The following is a 23,599-nucleotide window of genomic DNA, read 5'->3' as shown; positions in this document are numbered from 1 at the left end:
TAATGTTCAATTCATTTTGCCATTGGCATTCCTGTCCTTCCTATTTAAAACTATCTTTAACTTTAATGGGTCAAAATTGTATCTCATCTCATAGTTTTAATTTGTATTTTTTACCTTTTCAAATGTTCACTGGACATTTGTACTTCCACTCTCATAAATTCTCTACTTATGCCCTTTGCCCAAGCTTATAAGACTGGTATTTTAATCATGTGTATGAACTCTCCATATACAAAGAATATTTTCTGGTTCTGCTATTTTGGCTGACTAGAAAACTCGAAGACCCTTTGACCACAGATACTTTTTGCTGGATAAAGTAAAGCACACATTAGTCTAAAAGAATTTGCTGAATCTACAGGAAGAAAAATTGAAGTACTCAGACACAAGAAAAGAAAAGGGAACTGAAACCGAGCTGACCCTGCAGCCTCCTTGGGACGGGTCAGCCTCCGTTCTCTGGGTGCTGTTGCACTTGCACGCCTTCTGACATGAGGCGTAGGACCCCAGAGAGCCGGCTCTGAGACTCCCACGGAAAGTGAAGACTCTCCGAGGACTGCATCTTTACACAGAACTTGGATGAAATATCAGTCACTGAACAGCAGAGAAAGAAATCAAAGGAGTCTGTCTGGTGTTGCCCTGGGCTGTATGTAGTAGGTTAAAAAATACTTTCTCCTTCCTCATAGGGAAAGTGCAGACCCCAAAAGTACAAGCTGTGACAGAGGTGGTGATGCAATAGGCGGAGAATCTGAGAAGAGCGTGACAATGGGGCCTCTGGCCCATAGATACCTTGGCTTAGTTTTTGACTGTCCGTTTCCTGCTGGAGCCTACTCTGAAAACTTACCTGAGTTCTCCTCTCTGTTCCCTCCTGTTGCAGAAGACGGGGTCCCTCGCACAGCGCGGTCCATGTCCCTCACTCTGGGAAAGGTATGCATGTTCAAGGAATACCAGGGCTCCCAGAGGAAGTACAACAGAAGTTTCCAGTCACCCAGGAGAGCATTCACTCAAAAATCTATGGGTGGCAGAGAACCTCTGGACAGAGTCTCTAGTTCCGATCCTTACCCCTTCTAGCTCATCCTCTAACCTTCTCTGGCTCATGGTTTTCCTGATTATCCCATCCCTTAAGTGAATATGAAATGATGTATAAACCTTGGTATTGCTATAGTTTCCATACACTATCCAGGATGTTAACCAGAGACTGGGGGTCATTTCTGTTTCATTTCTTCAGGACTTTATAAACTCAAATAGAAACATCACCAGTAATAGAAAATTGGTGTCAACTTGGGCACTCTCTCCACACCAGCTCCCAACACCATCACCACCCAAAAGCCCAAATATCCAGTGAATGTTATTACAACATTAGGAATGAGTAGGTATTTTCAGGGTCTTTCTGAACTGTGGGTGCTCCTCCCTCCATGATAGTAGGCCTGGTCTCTTGTTTTTCTACAGAACATGCCCCGCCGGAGGGTCAGCGTTGCCGTGGTCCCCAAGTTCAATGCCCTGAACCTGCCCAGTCAGCCTGCAAGCTCATCACCCATCCCCTCCTTACCAGCCCTGGTGAGTATGGTGATGCTTGCCTGCTGGCTTGATTTGACTCTCCCTCATGCTCACTCTTATGGGGGTGACCTAGATGGTGGCAGGGTCAACAAAGTGAGGACGTTCCCAGCACTGATTCTGGGCTGTGGACTTAAAATTCTCATGTACACCAGGCTCCATGTCTCCCACTGACCTTAGAAGGTCCTTGCTCAGTGTCCTTGAGCAAGGTGCTGTGTTGCTTATAAGCAGTCTCCTCTTTCATGCCCAAACCACAGCCCTTCGAGGTACGTGTGATTTTGTCCCCCTCTGCAATGGGCGCAAACAGCTGAAGGCTGCAGTGTATAGCAACAGAGCTGAGCTTTGAACCGTAGGCTCTCTGATTCTGGAGCTTGAATTCTTGAAACCCAATGTGATCCTGCCTCAATCCGTTGCAACATTGTTATACAATGAAAAACTGGAGACTACTCAAATGTCCATTAATAAGAGATTAGTTAAATAAATTATGGGCATCCCTATAAAGGCTTTCTATGTAGTTGCTAAAAATAATGTTTAGAATATAAATACAGCCCTGGCTGGTGAGGCTCAGTGGATTGGGCACTGGCCTGCAAACCAAGGGGTCAGCAGTTCTATTCCCAGTCAGGACACACGCTTGGGTTGCAGGCCAAGTCCCCAGTAGGGGGTATGCAAGAGGCAACCACACATTGATGTTTCTCTCCTCCTCTTTCTCCCTCCCTTCCCCTCTGTCTAAAAATAAATGAATGAGATCTTAAAAAAAAAGAATATAAATACAGGGTAGGGAAAAGTAGGTTTATAGTTGTATGGAAAAATAACATAATAATTAATTAACAATAATACATGAATAAACTCTGTTTTGTGTACTCACAACTGTAAACCTACTTTTGCCTCACCCTATATTTATTGACATGACGAATTTTTCATAATTATTAGTAAAAACCAATTAAAACAGTATATGCAGTATAATTCTATTGTGTAGTACTTTAAAAAATGGTTTTCTGTGTGTAGACAGGAAATTCTGAAAGCTTACACGTAGAATAATAATTGCTATCTATGGACAGTGGTAAAACCAGAGGTGATTTGTATCTTCTGGTTGCCTTTTTATATTTCTACAGTAAGAATGTATTACTTATAATCAGTGAAAAATCCATTTCAATTTTTTACACAAAGACAGTTCCTAGATGACATTTTCCAGATTCCAGGTTTTTGTGAACCTAGTTAATCCTCTCTAAAGTGTCTAATTCTTCTCCAGTTGTTTCTTGATGCCTCTGCTCATGAGGAACAATCCGAGTGTGAAAGCAACAGGCGGCCGATTCAAGCTCTGTTGTGCCGATAGGTGGCAATAACTCTGTAACTTCTTCCACCTCCTCCTGCCTTGAACTTTTCAGTAATTTCTGAGATCAGCATAAACTCCCGAATCATCCACTAAAATAAAGGAACCTAAAAAAATTGTTTTAAGGAGCTTAGGGAGGGCTAATTAGCATGTTTTAAAGGATCTATTTCTCATACTATACCAAGTGTATAAAGGAGATATATGTATCTTAGGCTAGGGGTTGGTAAACAGGGCTACATGAAAATGACATGGGGTACTTTTTAAACATTCCATGCCCAGGCCCCACCCCAAGATTCTGGGTGGGATCAGGACTTTCAAAAATCTTCCCCAGTTGATTCTAATGTCCATTCAGAGGTTAGAACCACCGCTTAAATCAAATTCATTGCAACAAAACAATGCAGTCATCCTAGAGAATTTATTGCAGAGAAACATACAATGGTTCGGGCTCCAGTAAGGACAGGCATCTCCTGAGAATCATCTCAGAGCTGTGTCTCCAGGGCAGGGACAGGCTAACATGAGTCTGTCCCAGGGCCCCTGGGGCCTATGTTTGATAGGCAGGCCACAGGTATTTAGTCCAAGTCAGTAAACGGGGGACAGAGAAAAACTGAGGGCTCCTCTCCAGAATGGGGCCTCAAATGTAAACTCTTCTCTCAACAAAACTTGGAAGAGGAAAAGTAAAAGTTGCAAGTTGTGCACATGCCGAAGGAAAGGAGGACAGAGGAGGCCTGAGGAAAGGCCGAATGCCTGGTGGAGATTCGAAAGCGTGAGGAGTGAGGACAGGGAAAGAGGCGGAGCAGCAGCCGCCCCTGCACCCCCAGCGTCACCAGACACCCAGCAGCTCTGGTTTCTTCCTTCCTAGCTAATCCTCACTTCTGTGTCTCCCGTTTTCCATTCAGTCGGAATCCCCTAATGGGAAAGGCAATCTACCTGTCGTCACCTCAGCACTGCCCGCACTTTTGGAAAAGTAAGTTTGTCGTTGTTCCTCTGAACTTGGGGGATCTCTGAGGAAAATTTCCCCAATTCGCCTTTCCTCCTACTCTCATTCCCAAAATGTGACAGAAAGCAAATTAAGTTCTAGGGGACATAAGTGGGACTCTGAGGCCCACAAAGATTTCAGACTTAGTTTGCAAAATTCCTGGATGAGGAAGATGCTGTGGCTTAAGCCAAGGGTCTACTAGCGATCAAAGCCTTCCCTGTTGGTTGGGACTCTCTGGACTACAGATACAAGGAAGCCCCAACTCAAAGGGCTTACCTGCGTCCAGAGCAGGGGCTGCCCCAGGTACAGCAGAGCCCAGCTCAGCCTCTCTGCAATCCCCTTGCCTCTGCCCAGTTTATATATTAACTTCATCAGGAAACTCGTGACAAATGGCTGCTAGTTCCGGGTGTCCTATCCAGACATGACAATTTCTAGAGTAAAAGGGACCATCTTTCCCCATGTTTTTTTCTTAGGAATGATCCCAGAAGCCTTTCTTCAGCCTTCCTTCTTATCTTGTTGGCAGATTTGGATCCTGGCCCTTTTCTAAACATCAGTCACAGGCTTTGGGAATGGGATCGTTGTCATGGTCTTAAACTATCCCCTGGAGATGGAAAGAGAGGGCCAGCTGTGAAGTCATTTTGCTGTGAAGCAAAATTCTTTGTAAAGAAGAATAAATTCTTAAACAAAATCGGGTTGCTGTTAGGGAGGAGGAAGGAGAGGAGTGTTGGATGGGCAGCCAACGGGGTGTGCTGTGCCTAACTTGTCTGCACATCTGTGCAATTCGTGGGCCTTTTCATCCTCAGCCAAGGCAAGGCAGACTGTTTCTACACACTCAGAGGAGTTTATAACTTGCTTTTCAGTTCTTTCATTTGCTTGCTGGAAAACATCTGGATCACAGCTGCCACCTCTCAGAACTTTCCCCTTGTGTCTTTCCTCACTTGGTAGAACATCCACCTCTAGCCTTCCTTCCTCCTTGCCTTGAGACAGCTTTGGTCCTTTTTCTATTTCATTGCTGTTAGAATAGTTTTGCTTGACCTGTAAGGAATGTCTGTGTTGGGCCCCCTTTCGGTACAGACAAGTTCCCAAGCTCCCCACCCCCAGACGTAGCCTGCTTTCCTCCTCTCGGCATATCAGCCACAAACCTGTCCCTCAGCGGCTTACCCCACATTAGTCTTGAAGTTTGCTCCAGCATTTCCTCTTTTTGCCACCTTACCCCACATAAGCTTACAGGTCCTTGATATTGTATAGGGTACACTTGTTCATTTGTTTCCCTGTTTTCCTGGTCACTATAAGGAAATTATAAAGGGATGACAAATTAACAACCACATGGGTGTAATTAAGGTTAAAGAATCTTATCAGGTTCCTGGAATCATGACCTATGGATCTCTATAGAAGCAGCACTCATGCCCTGAGTGAGAGGCATACTAAAATTTCTCCCTTCCATTTGGATGCACCACCCCCTTCTCCAGGGAGGCCCCCAGTATGGCTCTGCTTCCAGCTCTTGGCCTGCAGAGCTCATAAGAAAAGAAGATCTATGTCCCCACTCTCCTCAAGAGACTAATCATGATGGGGCAGGGCTCGGACCCTGTGGAACTAATGTTCAAGCCAACTGAGAACTTGTATATGAGACAGTGGGGATCATCAAGAACCTGAACTAAAGTTGGTAGGAAAAAGTGAGGTGTGAAATTGGGGACAACAGGCAGCAGCCCCAAATCAGAAGTGGCAATGAATGTCAGTGGTGACAAAGATGTCTGTAGCTCACTCCTACGGGCTACCCAGAGAGAGCGCCCTGGCACATTGCCCTTGCTGTGGCTGACTCACCTGTGGGGAATACGCCCAGCCTATACAGATGCCTGCAAAAAGGGGAGAGAATATTCAGAGGAGGAGGGACTCACGACTAACAGCAGCTTCCCCCTGTGGCTTTCTAATGGGTGCTAAGTGATTCCTATCTGAATTCATGAAACTAGAAACATTTAACATGGTGCTAAGAGATTTGACAATGAGACAATCTGTGAGTGAAAATGAATTTATATCTTCTAACACAAATGCAGTAATTCTGGCTGCCTTTTCCATATTGTTAAAGTGAAACAATGCATTATAAGTTACTATACACTACTTTCTAGATTTTTATATTCAGCTTGATGTTAAAAAGATGTCACATTTCTCTAAACATACAGTGACTCAGCAGGAAGGGAAATACCTAGGAAGGTAGAAGATGAGAAGATCAAATTGCCTGCGGTTAGTTCTCAAGCAAATGCCTGAGCTGACTGTCCTACCCATTGTGATTTGAGAGAATTCTGAGTCTTGTTTTTGCAGGTCACTTCAAACTGCCCTTCACTCAACAAGGGACTAAGAGCATGTAGACTTAGAGAAAAACATAAAAAGTGATACAGTAGCCCCCCCTTACCCACATAGAATACATGCCAAGACCCCCAGTGGATGCCTGAAACTGCGGATAGCATCAAATCCTATGTATACTGTTTCTTCACACACACATACACATACATATAGATGATAAACTTCGATTTATAGATTAGCCACTGTAAGAGATTAAAAACTAAACATAGACTAATTATAAATACATGCTATAATAAAAGTTATGTTCATGTGGTCTCATGCCTTATTGTACTGTACTCACCTTTCCACTTGAAGGGATCACTTTAAGGCTTTTCTTGACATATCAGAATTGCCAGCATCACTATTCTTGCAGTTTAGGGCCATTGTTAAATAGTCCCTTTAACACATGACCATTGATCTGCTAAGTGAGTAACAGGCTGGCAGCATATACATTGCGGATATGCTGGACAAAGGGGTGGTTCAATTCCAGGACAAGTGGAACAGGACAACCTGAGATTTCAACATTCTACTCTGAACAGTGTGCAATTTAAAACTGATAAATTGTTTATTTCTAGAAGTTTCCACGTAATGTTTTCAGATTGTGGTACACTATGGGTAACTAAAACCACACAAAGTGAAACTACTAATAAGAAGGGATTTATATATATACAAAATGTTTTTCCCTAAAAATTTTTTAAATCAGTTTACACTCAATATCATTTTGTGTTAGTTTCAAGTGTAGAGCATAGAGGATGACCACTATATTTAAAGTGTCATAAAGATTAAAACAGAACAAAGCTCAAGAGCAGTCTCACAAGTAGAAAGCTGTTTGCTCATTGTTTTTGTTTCCTTCATTTCTTTGACAATTAATGACCAAGGGCCAGGCACCCAGAATGTACTCACATTCTAATGGGAAAGACAGGTGACCATTACAATGCAATGTGATGGGTGATAGCTCGAGGAAGTACAGGTGGCTAAGGAAACAATACACACAAAAATGAGCGCCTTAGCCCAGATTTTGTATCATTGGGGGAGGGAGGGCCTCAGAAAATGTTTTCTGTAGGAATTTACTTTTAAAGTGAAACCTGAAAATTATATTAACTTGGTGAACTAGAGGTTAAGAACATTCCAGGCTCTATCTAAGGTGAGTAAATATGGAGTCAAAGAATAATAATGATGATGATAATGGTAATTACTGGTATGATTTGCTACATGCTTAATTTATGCCAAGTGCTGTTCTAATTGCTTTACATTGATGATCTCATTTAATCCTACAAGAATCACATGAGACAGATATGGTATTAATATCCCTTTTATAGATGAAGAAACTGAAACCCACAGAAGTCATCACTTGGCTGAGTTTACACAGCTAACAGCAGAAATCATGCTTTTAACCTCTTAACGGGTTCTCCAGCCAGAAGAACAGAAAGATGCCGAGTATGTCTGGAGAGAAGAGGATAGATTTAAAAGCTATTTTTGAAAGACTCTTGTGAAAGGACCTGGTCACTGGCTGTCTGGGTATTGAGTGGAAGGCAGAGTGGGGTGGGAGTGAGGGTGTGTGTGCAGCCGTTCACTGGGGGGTCAGCAGAGCCATGGAGATAGATGACATACAGGACTAGTTTAATAAAAGGGTCCATTACACTGATCAATCACAGAGCAATTTTAACCATAATCTCTAAAATAACTATTTTTTTCTACTTTTTTTGAAGTAGCCAGAGTAAATTGCTTAAAGGCTTCATATGACATCACATACGTACAGTGAGCAACTCCCCTGTGCTGATAGTGTTCTGGAATGAATTAGCCCTCAGTCAACTAGTAGAAAACCACAGGAACCTGAAACTAAGTGATAGTGAGTAAGGAAGCTTTTCTAGCACAGGTCCGTCCCCTGGGCTGGTCTTGTCTGAGGGAGCCGTGGCAGTAGGAGTGGCTTAGAGACATTGCTCAGCCCAAGAAGATAAGATCTGTCTGTACATTGGTAAGTATACCTGTCACTTTTAACTACTATTTACCACCTGGAAAAAATAGACTCCAATATACCTGCCAGTCAAACAGCACATTTTGACTATGTAGCCTTCATGCCACCAAGAGTGAGCATAATGACAAACATTGTTGACCTGGTGGACATAGGAGAACAATGAGTTTCATTTTCATAAATCGTCCCAGAAAAAAAGCATTCAAACTTTCAGGCTGGGAATAGATGCCAAGATCCATGAGCGTTTGGCCCCAAAATCCCCAGGGTAGGCACAGGCTATTCTCAGCTCCAAGTTTACAGCCCTGAATTCCTTCAGCTCAACTGAAACCCTAGGTTCTCAGGAAATAACCACTTACAGAGAGGACCTGCCCATTTTACAGGATTAATAGACCATAGTAAAGTCAATGTAACTCAGCAAACACTTAAAGGTACTTGCTGGGCCAAGCACTATTTTAACTCAAACACAGCCCCTCTCCTTGTGATCATAGACACATTGAGAGATGGGCACATATATACATACATATGCATATATATATAATACCCTATCTCCAAGTTATGCTGTAACAGAGGTGTAATAAAGGGCACACAGAAAAGGAGAGATCAACTTTAATCACACTGTGGGAGAGGGTGAAATATTGGCAAAGATTCCACAGAAGAGAAGGTATTTGAGCTGAGCCTTAAAGACACACAAGAAAAAATTTTCAGGTGGTTGGAGAAGATATTTCAGCAACTGTACATTCAGTCTAGAGGTCAGAATATAACAGCAAACATTTTAGATGTGGTATGTTTCTCCCACTTCCAATCATACCCCCACTATTAAACCAGAGGTTCTTTTAACCCATCTCTCATTCTAAACAAGCAACCTTTAAAAGAGGGGTCACATCACAAGCCATGGCCCAGCATAAGATCAGCCCTGGCTTCACTCAGCAGGTACACTGGACCCCCCTCACACTGCTCAGAGCCCCTCTGTTGAAACAGAGGGCTCAAGGATGTGTGGAGAGTGTACTTTGACATGAAGTTAAAAGGCCAAGGAGAGAGTCCCAGCCAGTGCACCAACCACCAATAATGTGAATTTAGACAAATCACTTATTCAACCTGAGCTAAATTGCAGGTTTCTCCTCTTTTAAATGGGATAATCCCTCACACAGGTTGCAGGTAGTGCAGTTAAGAAAATGGGCAAATGTCAGACCACACAGGATCAAATCTGAGCTCTACTAAACACTGATTGTGTGATCTTTGGCTGGCTATTTACTCTCACTGAGTCTTCGTTTTCTTTCCTGTCCAACTGAGAACAATAGTATTGCTGATTTTATTGGGTCATTCATGAGTCTTAAGCGGGTCTTAAGTAGCACAGAGCCTGATATATAGGATAAATAGCTCTACTTATCATTGGGAGGGTCAAGAGAAAGAATGTTTTTGAAAGTATGTTAAGAACTAAAGCCCCACAGGTGAGTTGAATTAAAGAGGGCAATTAAGTCAACCTGGGACATCTGCACCCTGGAGAAAAGATCCACATGTTAAAAAGTGGTTGAAATGGGCTTCCTGGCTCTACTAAGGGAAGTTTTTGTCTCTACCGACCATTAACCTGAGGACAGTGAAATTTTGTTTATCATCACTTGGTCAGCAGAACTTGAAGGTGTATGAGTGTGTTTTAGCACACAATATACACACATTTGAGAAATTTATTAAAGCAATCTTACATCAATTTTGCCATACTTTAAAGTCACATTTAGGGTTCCTCAGATCCTGAAGTGTCAGTAATCTATACCAAGCTCTCCCCTGAAGATATAAAAAATATCACCTGGTAATTTATCAGCTTGGATTATTTTTATGGATCAGGTTTGGAAGAACTTCAAATTGCTCCCCAAATTTACCAATACATTTCCTGCATAACTAATAATAAATAATACCATTTGTTGAGTACCACACTGCAGAAAGTTTACTTACATTTCTTCATTAATTCCTACACTACTACATTCAGGTATGTATTATTATCCTCAGTCAACAGTTGAGGAATCTGCAGGTCAGCATACTCAAGTAATTTGCAAGGGGTGGAGCTGGGGTTTGAACTTGTTTGCTTGAGGCAGGTGCCTTTCTTCTACATTACACTGTCCTCCTTCGGACACGTCTATCATTAACCTCTAAGGCTGACAGCTGTTGATTAGGGAAGTTAAAAGTCCGACACCAATATTCTATTTCTAATATATACATGATAAAAAAATTACTTTCCCTGCCCTTGGCTGTACCTGTTTTTCTGCTCTTGCTGCAGTTGTTTGGATGAATAGGAAATTGCACATTAGGCAAAGGTCACATGGAAGGGGGTGGATAATGTAATTTGCAAAAGGAGAAATGTTATGAATAGCTGATATTTTTGGAGTGTTATTTTTCTTGTTCACAATGGGTTTTGGTTTCCAGCCTGATGAAATGTAAATTTTACAAGGTCTGAGGAAAACTAAGAGAGGAGAGACCGGTGCCAAGAATGAGGAGAAAATGTAAGCCTCACTCACAGAGCCTGTCTGAGGGGTTGGACCGAGTGGCAGCTGTGATCTTTCAGAGTCCTGGCTGAAAAGCTCTGCTTGCTCCTCTGCCCTGTTCGCTGGTTCCTCCTTGACACGACTCCCATTGGGATTTTGGTTACCGAGGAGGGCCACAGGGCTATAGGGATATATAACACATGTGGAAAACCAAAGGCCCGAGCTCCACCTTGGTTTATCTGGCCCAGCATCTTCTTTCTACCTGGAGGCAGCGCTGAGCTCCTTGCCCCTAGTCAAGGAGCAGTTACATTTATACAATCCTAAAATTACATTCGGCCCTTTGAAGGCAACCTCAAGGCTGATGTGGCCCCTAGTGAAAATGAGTTTGATACTCCTGATCTATAGGGAAGTTATCGCCATCAGGATACTTTCTTTAAACATGTGATCCCTTACTTCGATGGGCTCCTAGCACTGCCCAGCCATCTTACAACCTACAACCTACAGTCCTCTCTTTGTTTTAACCAAGGTGGTTTCTCAATCTTTCTTTGGTTCATCTCTGCTTCCCTTTTCAAACAATTTGTTTCTTTGGTTATCCTCTTTCTACTCACATGCAAATGTGCTTTCATCTCTTAACCCACTTCTTTAGCTATGCAATCCCCCAACACACTCTCCTACTCTCCTTCCTAGTCAAATGCTTCTGTCTATGTCTCCCTCTTTCTCACATCCCATTCTAGTATTACTAAGCCCATTCCAGTCTGGTTTTGGCTTCCACCATTTCACCAAAGGTCATGCCTCTTCACCTTCATATTATCAAATCCAAGAGTCACTTTGTACTCACCTGACTTGCTTTAAATATCATCTAGATTATATGATGATGCCAAATGAATTTCTTCAGCCTAGAGCTCTTCTCTAACTCACTTTGGTATATCCAGCTACCTACCTCATATCTCCACTTAGATGCCTCTTGTCCCAAAGTTAACTCCTGCCTCACTGCCCTTCTTTCAGGTCCTGAAGCATCTCTGCATCTTTTGTGTCTCAGGGTCTTCATACATCCTGCACCCATTGCCTAGACTGATCTTCCTTCTGTCATAGATATAAGTGACTTCTCATCTTTTAAGCCTGTGCTTCAATTACGCCAACACAGGCCTTTTATGACCACTCAGTTGAAGCAGATTCTCTCATTGTTTTCTGATGCTGTACAGAGTTATCACAACTTGTAATGAATTAGATGTTCCCGCCCCCTTTGTTGGACTTCTTCTCTTCTAAGCTCTGTGTATGTATCCCTAGCACATTACAAGATGCTTGTGATTCAGTCAGTATTGGGTAGGTATTTACATGAATGAAGCAAAGATGGACACAAGAATGGAATGACACTGACCATTTGGTCTGCCTCCACCTTCCTCATCTTGGTGCTGTCAAGCTCCCAATAGCTGTCTGTCCACCCACAGCATCTCCTGAAATAAGAATAAAGTAGACTTGGGAGCATGAGGAAAAGGGAGAATTGATGCAGTGCTTGATGCTCGGGGTCTAGGGAGGATTCATGGACTAGGGCTTTTATAAATCTTGTCAAAGTAAAAGGATTGAAATGAACTCAATCCACTGAATTTCCTCACTTCTGATCAGAAATCAGGCCAAAGACATGGTTTGGTTTTCAGATGCCCAATCTGTCCCTGAAAGGACACCTTGTACTTCCCTCTTCTCACTAGTGGAAAAACAAATGGGGACCCAGATTGTGAAGCCCCGGTTCCCATGCCAACTCCGAGCTGCCTGCAGGAGATTAGCCAGGAGACCAAGGCCGGGATGGAAGAAGCATTCAACAAGAGGTGAGTCAGACTTCTGTTGCTCTGAGGTCACCTGGCAGGTCTCAGAAGATACCTTCCCACGGGCCTTTCCTGTCTCTTAGAGGATTTAGGGAAGCAACCAGTGGCCCCAGGACCTCCTTGCCTCAGTAAGGAACTACATAGGAAAGAGCAGTACTGTTCCACAGGAAGAACTGGAGGAAGCAGGGCGAGAGGGTGTGGTCAGACAATAACAAGACTGCTGTCTTTTTTAGGCAAAAAGCCACCAGAACATTACTGCCAAGACTGATCTGAAAATCAAGGGCTCTGGGTGGGTTCCTCTTGGTGGTGCCTGAGGCTTCCTGAGCACCCAGACAAGTCATGTCGCTGCCAAAAAGGCCCAGGAGCAGCTAGCTGCAATGCTGCCTTCTGCGACAGCCTCGGCCTTTCTTCTTCCTGTGAATTGGAGTCCCCCCAACTTCCAACCGTCCTCTTCTTAATTGAGTTTCAACAGTAACTCTGGCTTGTCAGAGTACTGATCAGAGGCCAAGCCCAGGTAGAGAATTACCTCTGACCAGGTGTTGCATCCTGAGCTGCTTTCCCTGTGGCTCCTAGGGAGACACAGCCTCCCACTGGTGTGAAACCTGAGGACTTCTGTATGGCAGCCTCATACACCACCCTGGGGTTGCCCCGGCCAAGCTGAGCCAGCCTTAAACAGTCAGCTGGAGGATAAGCTGAAAGTGTATATTTGGTGTAATATTGATCCTGGAAGAAGGAAATCAAGAGGGTTTCTCTTTGAAAGCCTGTCTTTGAATCCACAGTTCTCCTCTATACTCAGAATGGGTGAAGGTAAATGCCTCCATTGGCTCTGGAAACATTTACTGAGTCCGAGTCTATGTCAAGCTGTATGCCTGTCATTTCAGTAAAATTTCCCAAGAAGCTTGTGTGACAGGTATCACCCTCCCTAGATCAAGCCATATGCCTGACACTTCTTCAAAAACACTCCAGCACCCTGTGAGATGAAGGACGCCCTCCATTTTACAGGTGAGGAGCTGAAGCTCCAAGGTTATATAGAAAACTAATCAATCTAAGCCCCACTGAATTCTTTGTAGGACAAGAACCCAGTCACATTTTTCCCTGTCAGTATTGTCACACTTTCATAAACAGGAAGGATGACTGAAGAGTGAGGGGAAATTGTACTGACACGGGCCACGGGATTCACTGGAGCTTCCCAGCCTTTTCCTGTTGTGTGGAACCACAGGAAGTGCGTAATTATTGGAGGTGCTCAAGTCCCCTCAGGAAAGGACGCTCTGCCCGGCCTTTCCAGATTCGATTCTTCCTTTTTGCCTTCCAGATACCAGGAAGGTCTAAAGAAGACCAAAGAGCTTCAAGAACTAAAGGAGGAGGAGGAAGAACGGAAGAGCGAGAGTCCTGAGGAAACTGAAGAGGCCGAAGACATTGAGGACAAGGGAAAGGACCAGAGAAGCAGGTTGGAGCCCTTGCCGTTGCTGAAACAGGTCACAGTTCATTAACCACACAACATCTCTGCAGGCATCAGTCCAGGGCCTCAGTGGGTCTAGGGCCCAAATAAGCAACCTACAGAAACCAGGAGGACACTCGTGCTGGGGGAGGAGGCAGAGGAAATCCCAAAGAGCCAAAAGAGTTAATCAGGGGATGTTTGCAAGAGCTGAGAGGGCAGAGGTGGTGGGGCGTGGGGTGGGGCTATAGTCAGGAGCCAAGAAACTAACTGCTAGGGACCCTGACTGGAGTCCCTCCTGGCCCACCCACAATGAGCTCCTTTTCCAGCCAACTCCATGAAAGATCCAAGCTCAAGGGAGCTGGTCTGAAGCCCTACAGGGTTTTTAAAAACATATATAAGAACAGAGGCAGAGAGAACAGACGGATATAAGGGATAAACTCAGCTTGGCAGCAAAGGTGAGTCTCCAACAGGTTCCTCCATGCTACTCAAACACACTCGGTCATTTGGACAGTGTTTTCACTTTGGACTGGCAATACTTGAGGTTTTTAAAAATATACTTTAAATTTCAAGTATTTTTCTCTAAATCTGGAAACATATATAAAGATACAACATGTAGATAAAGATAGTATAGATCCTGCACCTTGACCTAGTTACAACCTGGATTTTAGTGATAGTTCCAACTTCATATATTCTACCCTGTTGTCTTTATTAGTACATTCAAACAAGAAGTCTTGAATTTCGATGTTTAAAAATGTGGTTGCAGCAAACTTGGAACACTTCACCAAAATCTTTGCTTTTAGACCCCCAGCCTAAGATGAGGTCAAGAATGGCTCCAGCCAAAATGATTAATTATCTAACTAGTTGCTAAGCTTGGAACAAGGTGTGTGTCTATGCCTCATTGCTGGCAGACTGTGGAAATCACATGCATGCACCAATAAAGTAATAAAATCAATATTGGATGTGAGATATATATGCTTCAAAGCACATAGGAGCAACCAACAGAGCCCAGCTAGTGGGAACTCAACTGCAGTGAAAGGTCTCAGCCTGCATGAGTTGACCCCAATGTTCATGGGAAGAGCTACCTAGGAGAGCCAGAGAAAATGCTTCACTGTTGAAAACAAACATTTGCCCCAATGCACCACCTCTCCTAATAAGCAGCTGGATTCTGTTCTCCTTATGTCTTCTCTCCTGGGGTCCTCTGCTCTTATTTTGCAGACTACCACAATGCCTTCCTCCCCTTAATGCAGTCAGACCTAGGCCGGGACAACAGCTCTTCTCCGGCTCCCTTCACTACAGCTAACACAGGCTGGATCTTCTAACACATTTCCAAACACCGAGAAAGAACAAAAGGGAACTAAACAGAGAGAGTACATAGAATATAAACAGTCTGGTTTACAAAGCACAGGGCTGGAGTGCTTATCTAGCTAATTTGATCTCAGACGATTGGTGGCTCCCTCCCATTTCACGAAACCCCAGGGAAAGGAAGGCTATGCCAGGGCCCCTCTCTGTTCAGCTCCTGGTCAACAGCATAAGAAAATGGCTGCCCTTTGCATCCGTGGTCTGAGAGTGTCCTCTTGTCCCACTGATCCTGAGCTGCCTTATTCTCTCTCCAACCTTGGCTCCCTTTCAGATTTGCATGTCTATACCACAGGGAATGGATACCATGGCCAGCAGCACAGCCTTCAGAAGGGTCCTTGTCCTTCAGCACACGCATATAACTTCACTTTTGGGGGGCTCAGCAGTGCAGCATCATCTTTTCCATGACGACAGGCACTGCTATCATATAAACTGCCCACTCAAAGTTAAAGACTCCCTCCCTTAACTGTGCCCCAAGCCAGATTAGCCCTGAGGGCTGTTGTCTTGGAGCCCAGAAATCCATTCAAAATGTCTGAGTCCTTTACCCACACCGTTGCCTGCAGCCACCTGCATTCAGTCATGATTTTCCCACAAAATTTTGTCATCTCATCAACCAGCAAGGTCTGAAGTCATTAAAAGTTCCATGTCCTCCTTAGTGAATTTCAAAACCAAACCAAACACTGAGGCAACCCCGGCAGTTGGCCCCTTATTTAAGAGATTAAACAACAAACACTGAAGTTTTTTGTCTGACTATCTCCTCTGCTGAATAATATATAATAATGTAATCTGTTATAAATATTACTTTTTGGAGAATCAGCTTAAATGAACATTGGTGAATCCATCTAATATCTTAACCATGTTAAAACAGGGAACACAGTCTTCTAACACTTAAGTAATACATGGAACAAGTAAGACTCATAAGGTGCAACAGAAAACTTTATGTATTTTTTCATTAAGCTTTCTTTTAATGGGTCTCAAAATTCTGACAGATTTCTGGTCAAGTTGTCTCCGTTAAAAAGTACTGATTTTAAAACCTAATAATTCAAAAAACTGCCACACACACACAAAACAAATGGTCCATAAAACATTCTCCTTTCCTTCTGAGGGTTTTATGATACCTTGTAATCATTAACCAGTCTTTTACTATTAAACTTGACAGCTAATTGAGACAAAGAGTACTGAGACCGTTCTTCCACCAGTGTGGCAGGTGTCGGGTACAACATTCTTTTAGCCTTCTGAGCAGACTCAGTGACCTTGCCAGCTCCAGCTGCTTTCTTGTCCACTGCTTTGATGACACCCACAGCAACTGTCTCGTGTCAAAAACTTTTACCTTTTTTCCCACTGCCTGTTCAAACTTGTTTTATGGAGTTAACATGATAATAGGCTCATTTCTTTACTTTCCAATAACTCAGAAAACGTAAGCCCTCTGGTCAATTTTAAGTCCCAGGAATAACCTCATTTCAGTAATTAAAATGGCCAGTTCCTCCCCCAGCTCTGGTCTACTTCAGGAAGGAACTGTGCTTGTGGGGATGGAGAGAACGGCTTCTCTCCATCTCCTGCTTGCACTCCTGCCCTCCACGCCAGCTTAGCTGCACAGCGCCTGACCTCTCTGGGGTTAACACTGAGAATGGGAATCTAGCTGGGGGTAGGAAAAGCATTACTTGACTGGTATTATTGTGACTGGGCTCCAGGCTGACTTCCTGACTTTGTTCAGAATGGCACTGTATGAGACCTTCGGAGAAAACCACTCCTCCCACCCAGCACCACATATGTTCACACCATTGCTCAGGCTCTCTCAGGGGCAGGTCCCTTTATGAGGTTAAATGTATCTCTTCCAGCTGCCTGCTTAAAATCCGTCTCTTGGTCCTTGGGCGTCTAGAGGTATACCTTCATTGTTCAGCTTCTCCGTAGCATTTCCAGACAGGACCCATGACATCCCATGCCAGCTCTCCTTCACCTGACTACATCCAGTTGAGGTGAAATATATACCTTTGGCCCACTATTGGTGGGAGGATAGTTTTCCCCATCGTGGCCCCCTCTTCTGATGCTACAAAGAGATCTTTGCTCTTTAGATTTCTCAGGTGCAAGTCATGCACAACAGTCCAATGTCTCCCCGCTACTGCCACATATCGAGCTCTCCAGGCAGCATCCCTGAAGCCCCTCTCCCTCGGCTCAGGTGAGGAGGAAGCAACTTCACCCCTCCCCGTGGTGGAGTGGGCTGAACACAGAACAACCAAAAATTGATTTCCCAAGGAATTTCACTTTTAATCAAATTCTATTTCTAACCTTTTTTTTTTTTGACTGAAAGTGGGTGACCAGCTAAGGGTCACAAAGACAGATCTTGACCTTCTCCTTTGCTGTCCCACATGAGGTTGGGGCTAGAGTGGCATTCTCACCGGTATAGCAGTTTGTTTCAAGCAACAAAATGCAGCCCAAGAGAAAGACTGCATTTTCACATCCAATTATATCTACGTAAAAACTAAGGAATCTAAATAAAGCTGAAAGAAAATATGCTTCCCTTTCTAGCTCTACCTTCCCAGTAGTTGTGAAAATAGCTGATGACTTTCACCTCAGCTAATGTGCTCACTGTTTTGCTTTGCTTAATTGTTCCTGAAATGATCACCAGAGGAAATGATCACCACATGAAAAAGAAGCCAACCAGTGCCTTAGCTTAGCATCTGTGGCAGGCACTCTTGGATATCTGATCCCTTTCTAAAGAGGTTATTTGTTGAGTCATTTCATCCATTGTCATGGCATCTTTTTCCTCTTAACTCTAGTAGAGCTCTCTACTTCTCAGCAAGTAGCATATTTCGGTGTCTGTGTGAGCCTCGAGGTCTTCAGGAGGCCCCATCACTTTTCTCATCTCTTCTATTAGGTGACCCTCAATAGCCTTATTTCCAATATTTATATCTAGATGGATAGATAGATAGATAGATAGATAGATAGATAGATAGATAGATATTGAAATAGATTTGGGATTAGAAACAGGAAGAAATTTTAGGTTAATAAATGTGTCCAGAGCTTCTCCAGAGAGCTCTAAGAATAGACCCTTCAAAGTAGACCTTCTGGTAAAATGTCTTCTCACTAGTCCACAAAGAGTGGAAAAGTTGAAGGGCCATTGGGAAGAGAGGGGTGAAGCAGGCAAAAAGTGGAGGAGCACAGAGATGAAAGGGAAGAGAGAAAAGAGAGAGTGCAAAAAGGAGAGAAAAGAGAATGAAGATAAAGAGGAGGGGGGGATTAGGAAATGATAATTAATGGGGTTGAGAATACATCCTGAATAAGCCACCCAGAGGTTACTGGAGGCTACTAGTCTTCTGGTTGCCCCTGGGATGGTTTGAACTGAATTCGAAGTTGATCTGGTTCCTTGTCATTTATCATTGACATCAAGAGTCTTTTAGGAGTTTAGCATAATCCTTCCACTCTGGACACAGTCAAATGTGGAAGTGAGGACAACAAACTATGTATTTGAACATGGAGGCAGATAAAGATTAGAACTTGGAACTGATCACTAATACCTCTAAGTGCAGAAGAGATGCTGATCCTGTCTGGATGCATGGAGGGGAGGGTCAGCCAACCTTGTATCTTGGGGCTTGGAAGAGTTCATAAGTCTATGACCATCTCATGAACAGGTGAGAGCATGTGTGAATAGGTAACTGATCAAACAAGTAAATAGAGTGTTGTATCTCAGTAGCTTCCAATATCGAGGCCCTGGACTAGTGGCATCAAAATCATCTGGGGAAACTTTAAACTGGGTTCCTAGAGCACACCTTTGGAAACTCTTACTCAATAGGCCTGGGTATTTTGAATAAGTGCTGCCAAGTGACTCTACATACTGCTGGGTTTAAGAACCACTACTCTAGAGAGCATGGAATGTATTCCAGACAGAGAAGTATGGGTCTGGGAATCATATATGTACTCATATATGTACTAAATCGTCCAACTATTTTTTCATTTGACAGCAAACTTGAAGAGTTGGTTCATTTCTTACAAGTCATGTATCCCAAACTGTGTCAGCACTGGCAAGTCATCTGGATGATGGCTGCAGCGATGCTGGTCTTGACTGTTGTGTTGGGGCTGTACAACTCCTATAACTCTTGTGTGGAGCAGGCTGATGGGCCCCTTGGAAGATCCACCTGCTCGGCATCCCAGAGGGACTCCTGGTGGAACTCAGGACTCCAGCATGAGCAGCCTACAGAGCAGTAGGAAACCTGACATCCAGCCAGTGCCCTGCTCCAGCACACAAGCTCATCATCCTTTCCCCACGTTGTAGTGCTGTTGGCCCAGGTGTGAGCATGCTACCACTGCCCATCAGGGAATGAGCAGGGGTCCCTTTGCAATCAGCTCCTCTGTGTGAGCTATTCATACAGAGTACCTGATGTTCTTGGGGGACCAACAGAACTGCCCTGGGAAAGCAGCTAGTAGATAAAGAAGTCGCCTTCACTGAAGAACTCTAATGGAAGGGAAGATCACTTAGCTCAGATGGCCAGAAGAAATAGACCACCTTCACTGCAAGGGATGTAAGAAACTCACTCATCCCCCTTTCCTCTTTGCAGTAGGAAATCAGGAAGAATTTTGCCTAAAGCCTAACTCCAATCCCAAGGATCAGGCCTAGAATTTGGAGTCACAACATGAATATCCTCCCATTTCCCATCTCATTCTCCCTGACTCTCTCTCTCCCTCTCTCTCTCCCTCTCTCTCTCTCTCTCTCCCACTTTGGAATGAGAGTTTCTCTTTACAGAAGTGGGAAAGGTCTCTCAGAAAAATATTCAGGCTGAGTTTAGCTCAGTGCTTGAATTTCGATGGGAAGATGTGAATTAATATATATGCATCTGTACACACACAATACACACATAGCACACACATGCATGAAGTCAGCAACCATCCAAACTTGTGCTCTGAGTGCTCTGGATAAAGCCAACCCACAGATTTTCACTAAGCATGGGGCAGTCGCCAGGCACCTGCTTAATGAGCTCTCCACGTGGATTTAAGATGTTTGAAAAACACAGAAAACTCATGGCTTCAGTGGTGAACTTGCTGGTCTCCATTTCAAGTACTAATACTAAGCTGCTGTACAGCATGGACTATTCCTAGGTTGTTCTCTTCCCATTGGGAGCAGTCAACCCACTTCTCTGATGAATGAGAGACACGGTGCACTTTCAGCTTCCGTGGGCCCATGTGCAAGTGTGCAGTTGCACCTTAGTGCTTCGGTTTGAATGGAATTTCCAACCCAAACATCTGTTTTTGAGCATCCCCAGCTGTTTAGTAGAACCCTGACAGAGCACGTCCCACCTTCAACTTGACTTCTCGCTCCACCTTCACAGCCTTCATTCACCCCTCATTGGTTTTGGGGAGATTGGTTTCTGTGTGGGTTTTATTGTTGTTGTTTAGCTCTTGTTTTTGTTTTGTTGTTGAAGTTGTTTTTGTTGCTAATATTCAGAATATAAAACTTACTACAAAACAAACACAGTTCTAGGTATTAATATAGATTATTAATTCATTTATTCCTCAAGAAAACCAGAAAACTTTGAAGTGCATATTACTCTTCTCATTTTCAGATAAGGAAACTGAAGCACAAAAAACACAAGAAACTCTCCAAGGACACCAAGTTAGCAAGTCACGGGGCTGGAACTCAACCCCAGGCAGGTTGGCCCAGGCAGGGGATGTGCTCTTAACTGCTGCACCAGATCATCTCCTCCCATGGCCTCCTACCTGGTCACCCTGCACTCCAGTCCCACACTGTGAGCGGTCCTTGAGCACCTCCAAACCATTTCTGGTTCCCAGACTAGCCTGTTTTCTCTCACAGCTCGAAAAGCTGTTCCTCCACCCAGTAGTTTTTCTTCTGCCATTCTCTGTTATTCTGGTCACTCTTCAGGACCAAGAGCAAAACCATCTCCTCTATTTGGGCTTTAATGATCTCCCCCCAACTCCCCACTACTCCCCACACAATAGGATACACCATCCTCTGTGCTCTCTGGCACTCTTTAAACATCTTCATCATTGACCATTACAGCAGTGTATAACAATGACTTATTTATGTGTCATTGGCTAGGCTCTCTCCTAGCATTTTTTCCTCAAAGACAAGAACCATGTCTTACCCATTCTCTGGGTGAGGACCTAGCATGGTGGCCAGTGCTTGGGAGATTGCCATTAAATGCTGGTCAAAAGAACAAAAGAGCCTTCAAAGTGGTGGAGAGCAGCCTGAGGACAGGTGATATCTGCATACGTCCCAATACCAGCACCACCGACAATAAGAAAGTCTTTTTTAGCCTCAACTTATTCTAATATTTTTCAGTTTACTCTGAGAACAGAAATGAGGCCTAACTAGCAACATCTTTTCCAAGCTCAAGAAGGAGGCTTGATGCAACCACTCCTTTCAGAAGACCCACCTAGATTAGTCCTCATGTTAAAGCAGCAGGTTGATTTAAGGGGGACAGACATCCTTTATAGAGGCTTAAAAAAAATCACTGTGAGAGAAGCCCAAGCCAGGGTGACCAAGGATGTGCCATTAAGGTGAAGAGGTGCAGATCAAGGCAGACAGACTTTCAGGGCATGGATGGGTGGTTTATCCTGCCCCTTCTTAGGGAGGCTGGACACACTGAAGGAGCTCTGGGCCCTCAGAACCAAAGACAGGATATAAATAGAGCCCTTGAGAGAGTAGTTGTGGGACAGGGCTTTAGGTTGGCAATGTCCAGTCTCAGCCTCTCCTGAAGAAGGACCAGGCTGAGCTGGACTCTTGTCCACTTGACCACAGGGTTCCCACCTTTATTTCCAGTTGAGACAAAGGCCAGGAGAGGGTGTGCCATGAGGTCCTGAACTTCCAGTTTCTACACAGACAGGCTTGCAAGAGTACTCCCAGACTAGGCCTTCACCCAAACTCTGAGAGTACGTGAGGTTGAGGAAAAGAAGGGATATAAGAGTAACCACATTTCCAAGGGTATTCCTGGAAAAGTACTCATCACTATTTCTTTCCTGAAAAGCAAAGGTTGACCTGAAGCAGGTGGTACTGTTGCCAAAGCAGCAGTGAAATGGGTCCTGTATTTCCAACAGTGATATTGATCTGAAATAAAAGTTCCCCTCAAAATGCTTCTGAAGTCTGACATTTCTGCATAGCCCTGGGACTCTGGGTGTCTATTTTCAGTTGCTGAGTGATGTGTTGTTTGTGCCATTGCTGATATTGCCTCCTAAAAGGACCTTCATTTTCCAGCTACTACAAAGCCAATACGTATTATTCCCTCTGTGCAGCCTGGTGGAGTAAATGAAGAGGAAGATGCCAGATCCATGTAGCACTGGCTGTCAGTTCCAAATGTTGTTAAGCCTCACACAGGTGTGCTAGCATTGAACTATAGAATGTCACATGCCTGAGTTTGAAAATAAAAGCACATTTCCAAACCTTCGGCAACAGCTAAATGCCTCCTCATTTTGTGGAGCTTGGCCTGAATTAAATAGATGCCATTGGCCATCAGTGTCTCCCAGAAGCAAACCTGAAGTCCCCAGTCCCAGCGGCTGAGTCAGTTCTCCTTCTCTCTTTCCCCATTCCTGATCCCCCATTCCTGTACCTTCTTGGCCTAAGGCTTTTTTTAAAATGAATACGTTTTGCTGTGATTGAGACTGCTGAATTTTTACCAACTTAATTTCCATAGACAGATGGCATTTTTCAGTCTTTCTTGCAGCTAGCTGCAGGGGAAGGTAAACTCCAGATCTAGGTTCCTAGAAACCATTTTACCCAATACTTCACACACCCTCTATATTCCCCTCTTTTTCTATCAAATTCAAAGGATTTGTTTGAGGACCTGAGGCCAGTGAAGATGGCAGAACCACTAGGTGGAAGCTGTGTCTTTGAATGGGCACTCATAGTGCCCAACTCTGACATGGGCACCCACAGTAGTCAACTGTGATGTGGGCACCCACAGCACTCAACTGTGATAAAAAAAACAAAATTTTAGTGTATTCAGCCACAGAAATTCAGAAATATCTGTTATAGCAGTTAGCTTACCCTGACTACATTTAAATTAGAAATGGGGTACTTTATAAACAAATTTTTTTAAATATGAAGCACTGGCTTAGCAGTCGAGTAGCAGGAAATAAGAAACTGACATCAGGGGTTGGAAATAGTGTGACCTATGTTGAGTCAAATGAAAATATTCGGTTAAGACTTACCAGTGATAACTTAGGGTAAGCCCATGGACAGCATATATTTAGGAGAAGCAGTTGAAAAGAATCAGTGTTGGAGTATGTGAACTTATTTTTGGCTGCCTTTGGCAAGGTATTGCAAGAAAAAAAAGCACTCAGCAAAGAATTGGAACTTTGGAAGCAGAAAGGAAAAAAAATATTGTTCAAACTGAAGGGTTAGA

At 43.8% G+C, this 23,599-nt stretch overlaps 1 protein-coding gene across 8 annotated transcripts in view; it reads left to right on the top strand.

Annotated features, from left to right (window-relative positions):
- IRAG1 (inositol 1,4,5-triphosphate receptor associated 1) overlaps nucleotides 1-22,592 on the top strand; it is a 116,275-nt gene extending 93,683 nt beyond the window's left edge. For 7 of the 8 annotated variants that reach the window (XM_037133839.2, XM_037133841.2, XM_053672970.1 and 4 more), the window contains 6 exons: nucleotides 869-918; nucleotides 1,441-1,548; nucleotides 3,772-3,839; nucleotides 12,341-12,457; nucleotides 13,767-13,901; nucleotides 19,208-22,592. In XM_037133839.2, the coding sequence (XP_036989734.1) occupies nucleotides 869-918; nucleotides 1,441-1,548; nucleotides 3,772-3,839; nucleotides 12,341-12,457; nucleotides 13,767-13,901; nucleotides 19,208-19,451 (722 nt within the window). In that variant the 3' untranslated portion in view covers nucleotides 19,452-22,592. Of the gene's footprint in view, nucleotides 1-868; nucleotides 919-1,440; nucleotides 1,549-3,771; nucleotides 3,840-12,340; nucleotides 12,458-13,766; nucleotides 13,930-19,207 lie in introns of all 8 variants that reach the window. The other variant, XM_037133842.2, reaches the window with a different exon arrangement.
- The last annotated feature ends 1,007 nt before the right edge of the window (nucleotides 22,593-23,599 follow it).

Source organism: Artibeus jamaicensis, unplaced genomic scaffold (assembly GCF_021234435.1).
Source record: "Artibeus jamaicensis isolate MK-2021 breed Jamaican fruit bat unplaced genomic scaffold, CSHL_Jam_final contig_797, whole genome shotgun sequence".
NCBI classification, from domain to species: domain Eukaryota; kingdom Metazoa; phylum Chordata; class Mammalia; order Chiroptera; family Phyllostomidae; genus Artibeus; species Artibeus jamaicensis.
The sequence above is the reverse complement of the archived record's forward strand: the minus strand, read 5'-3'. Positions and strand labels throughout refer to the sequence as shown.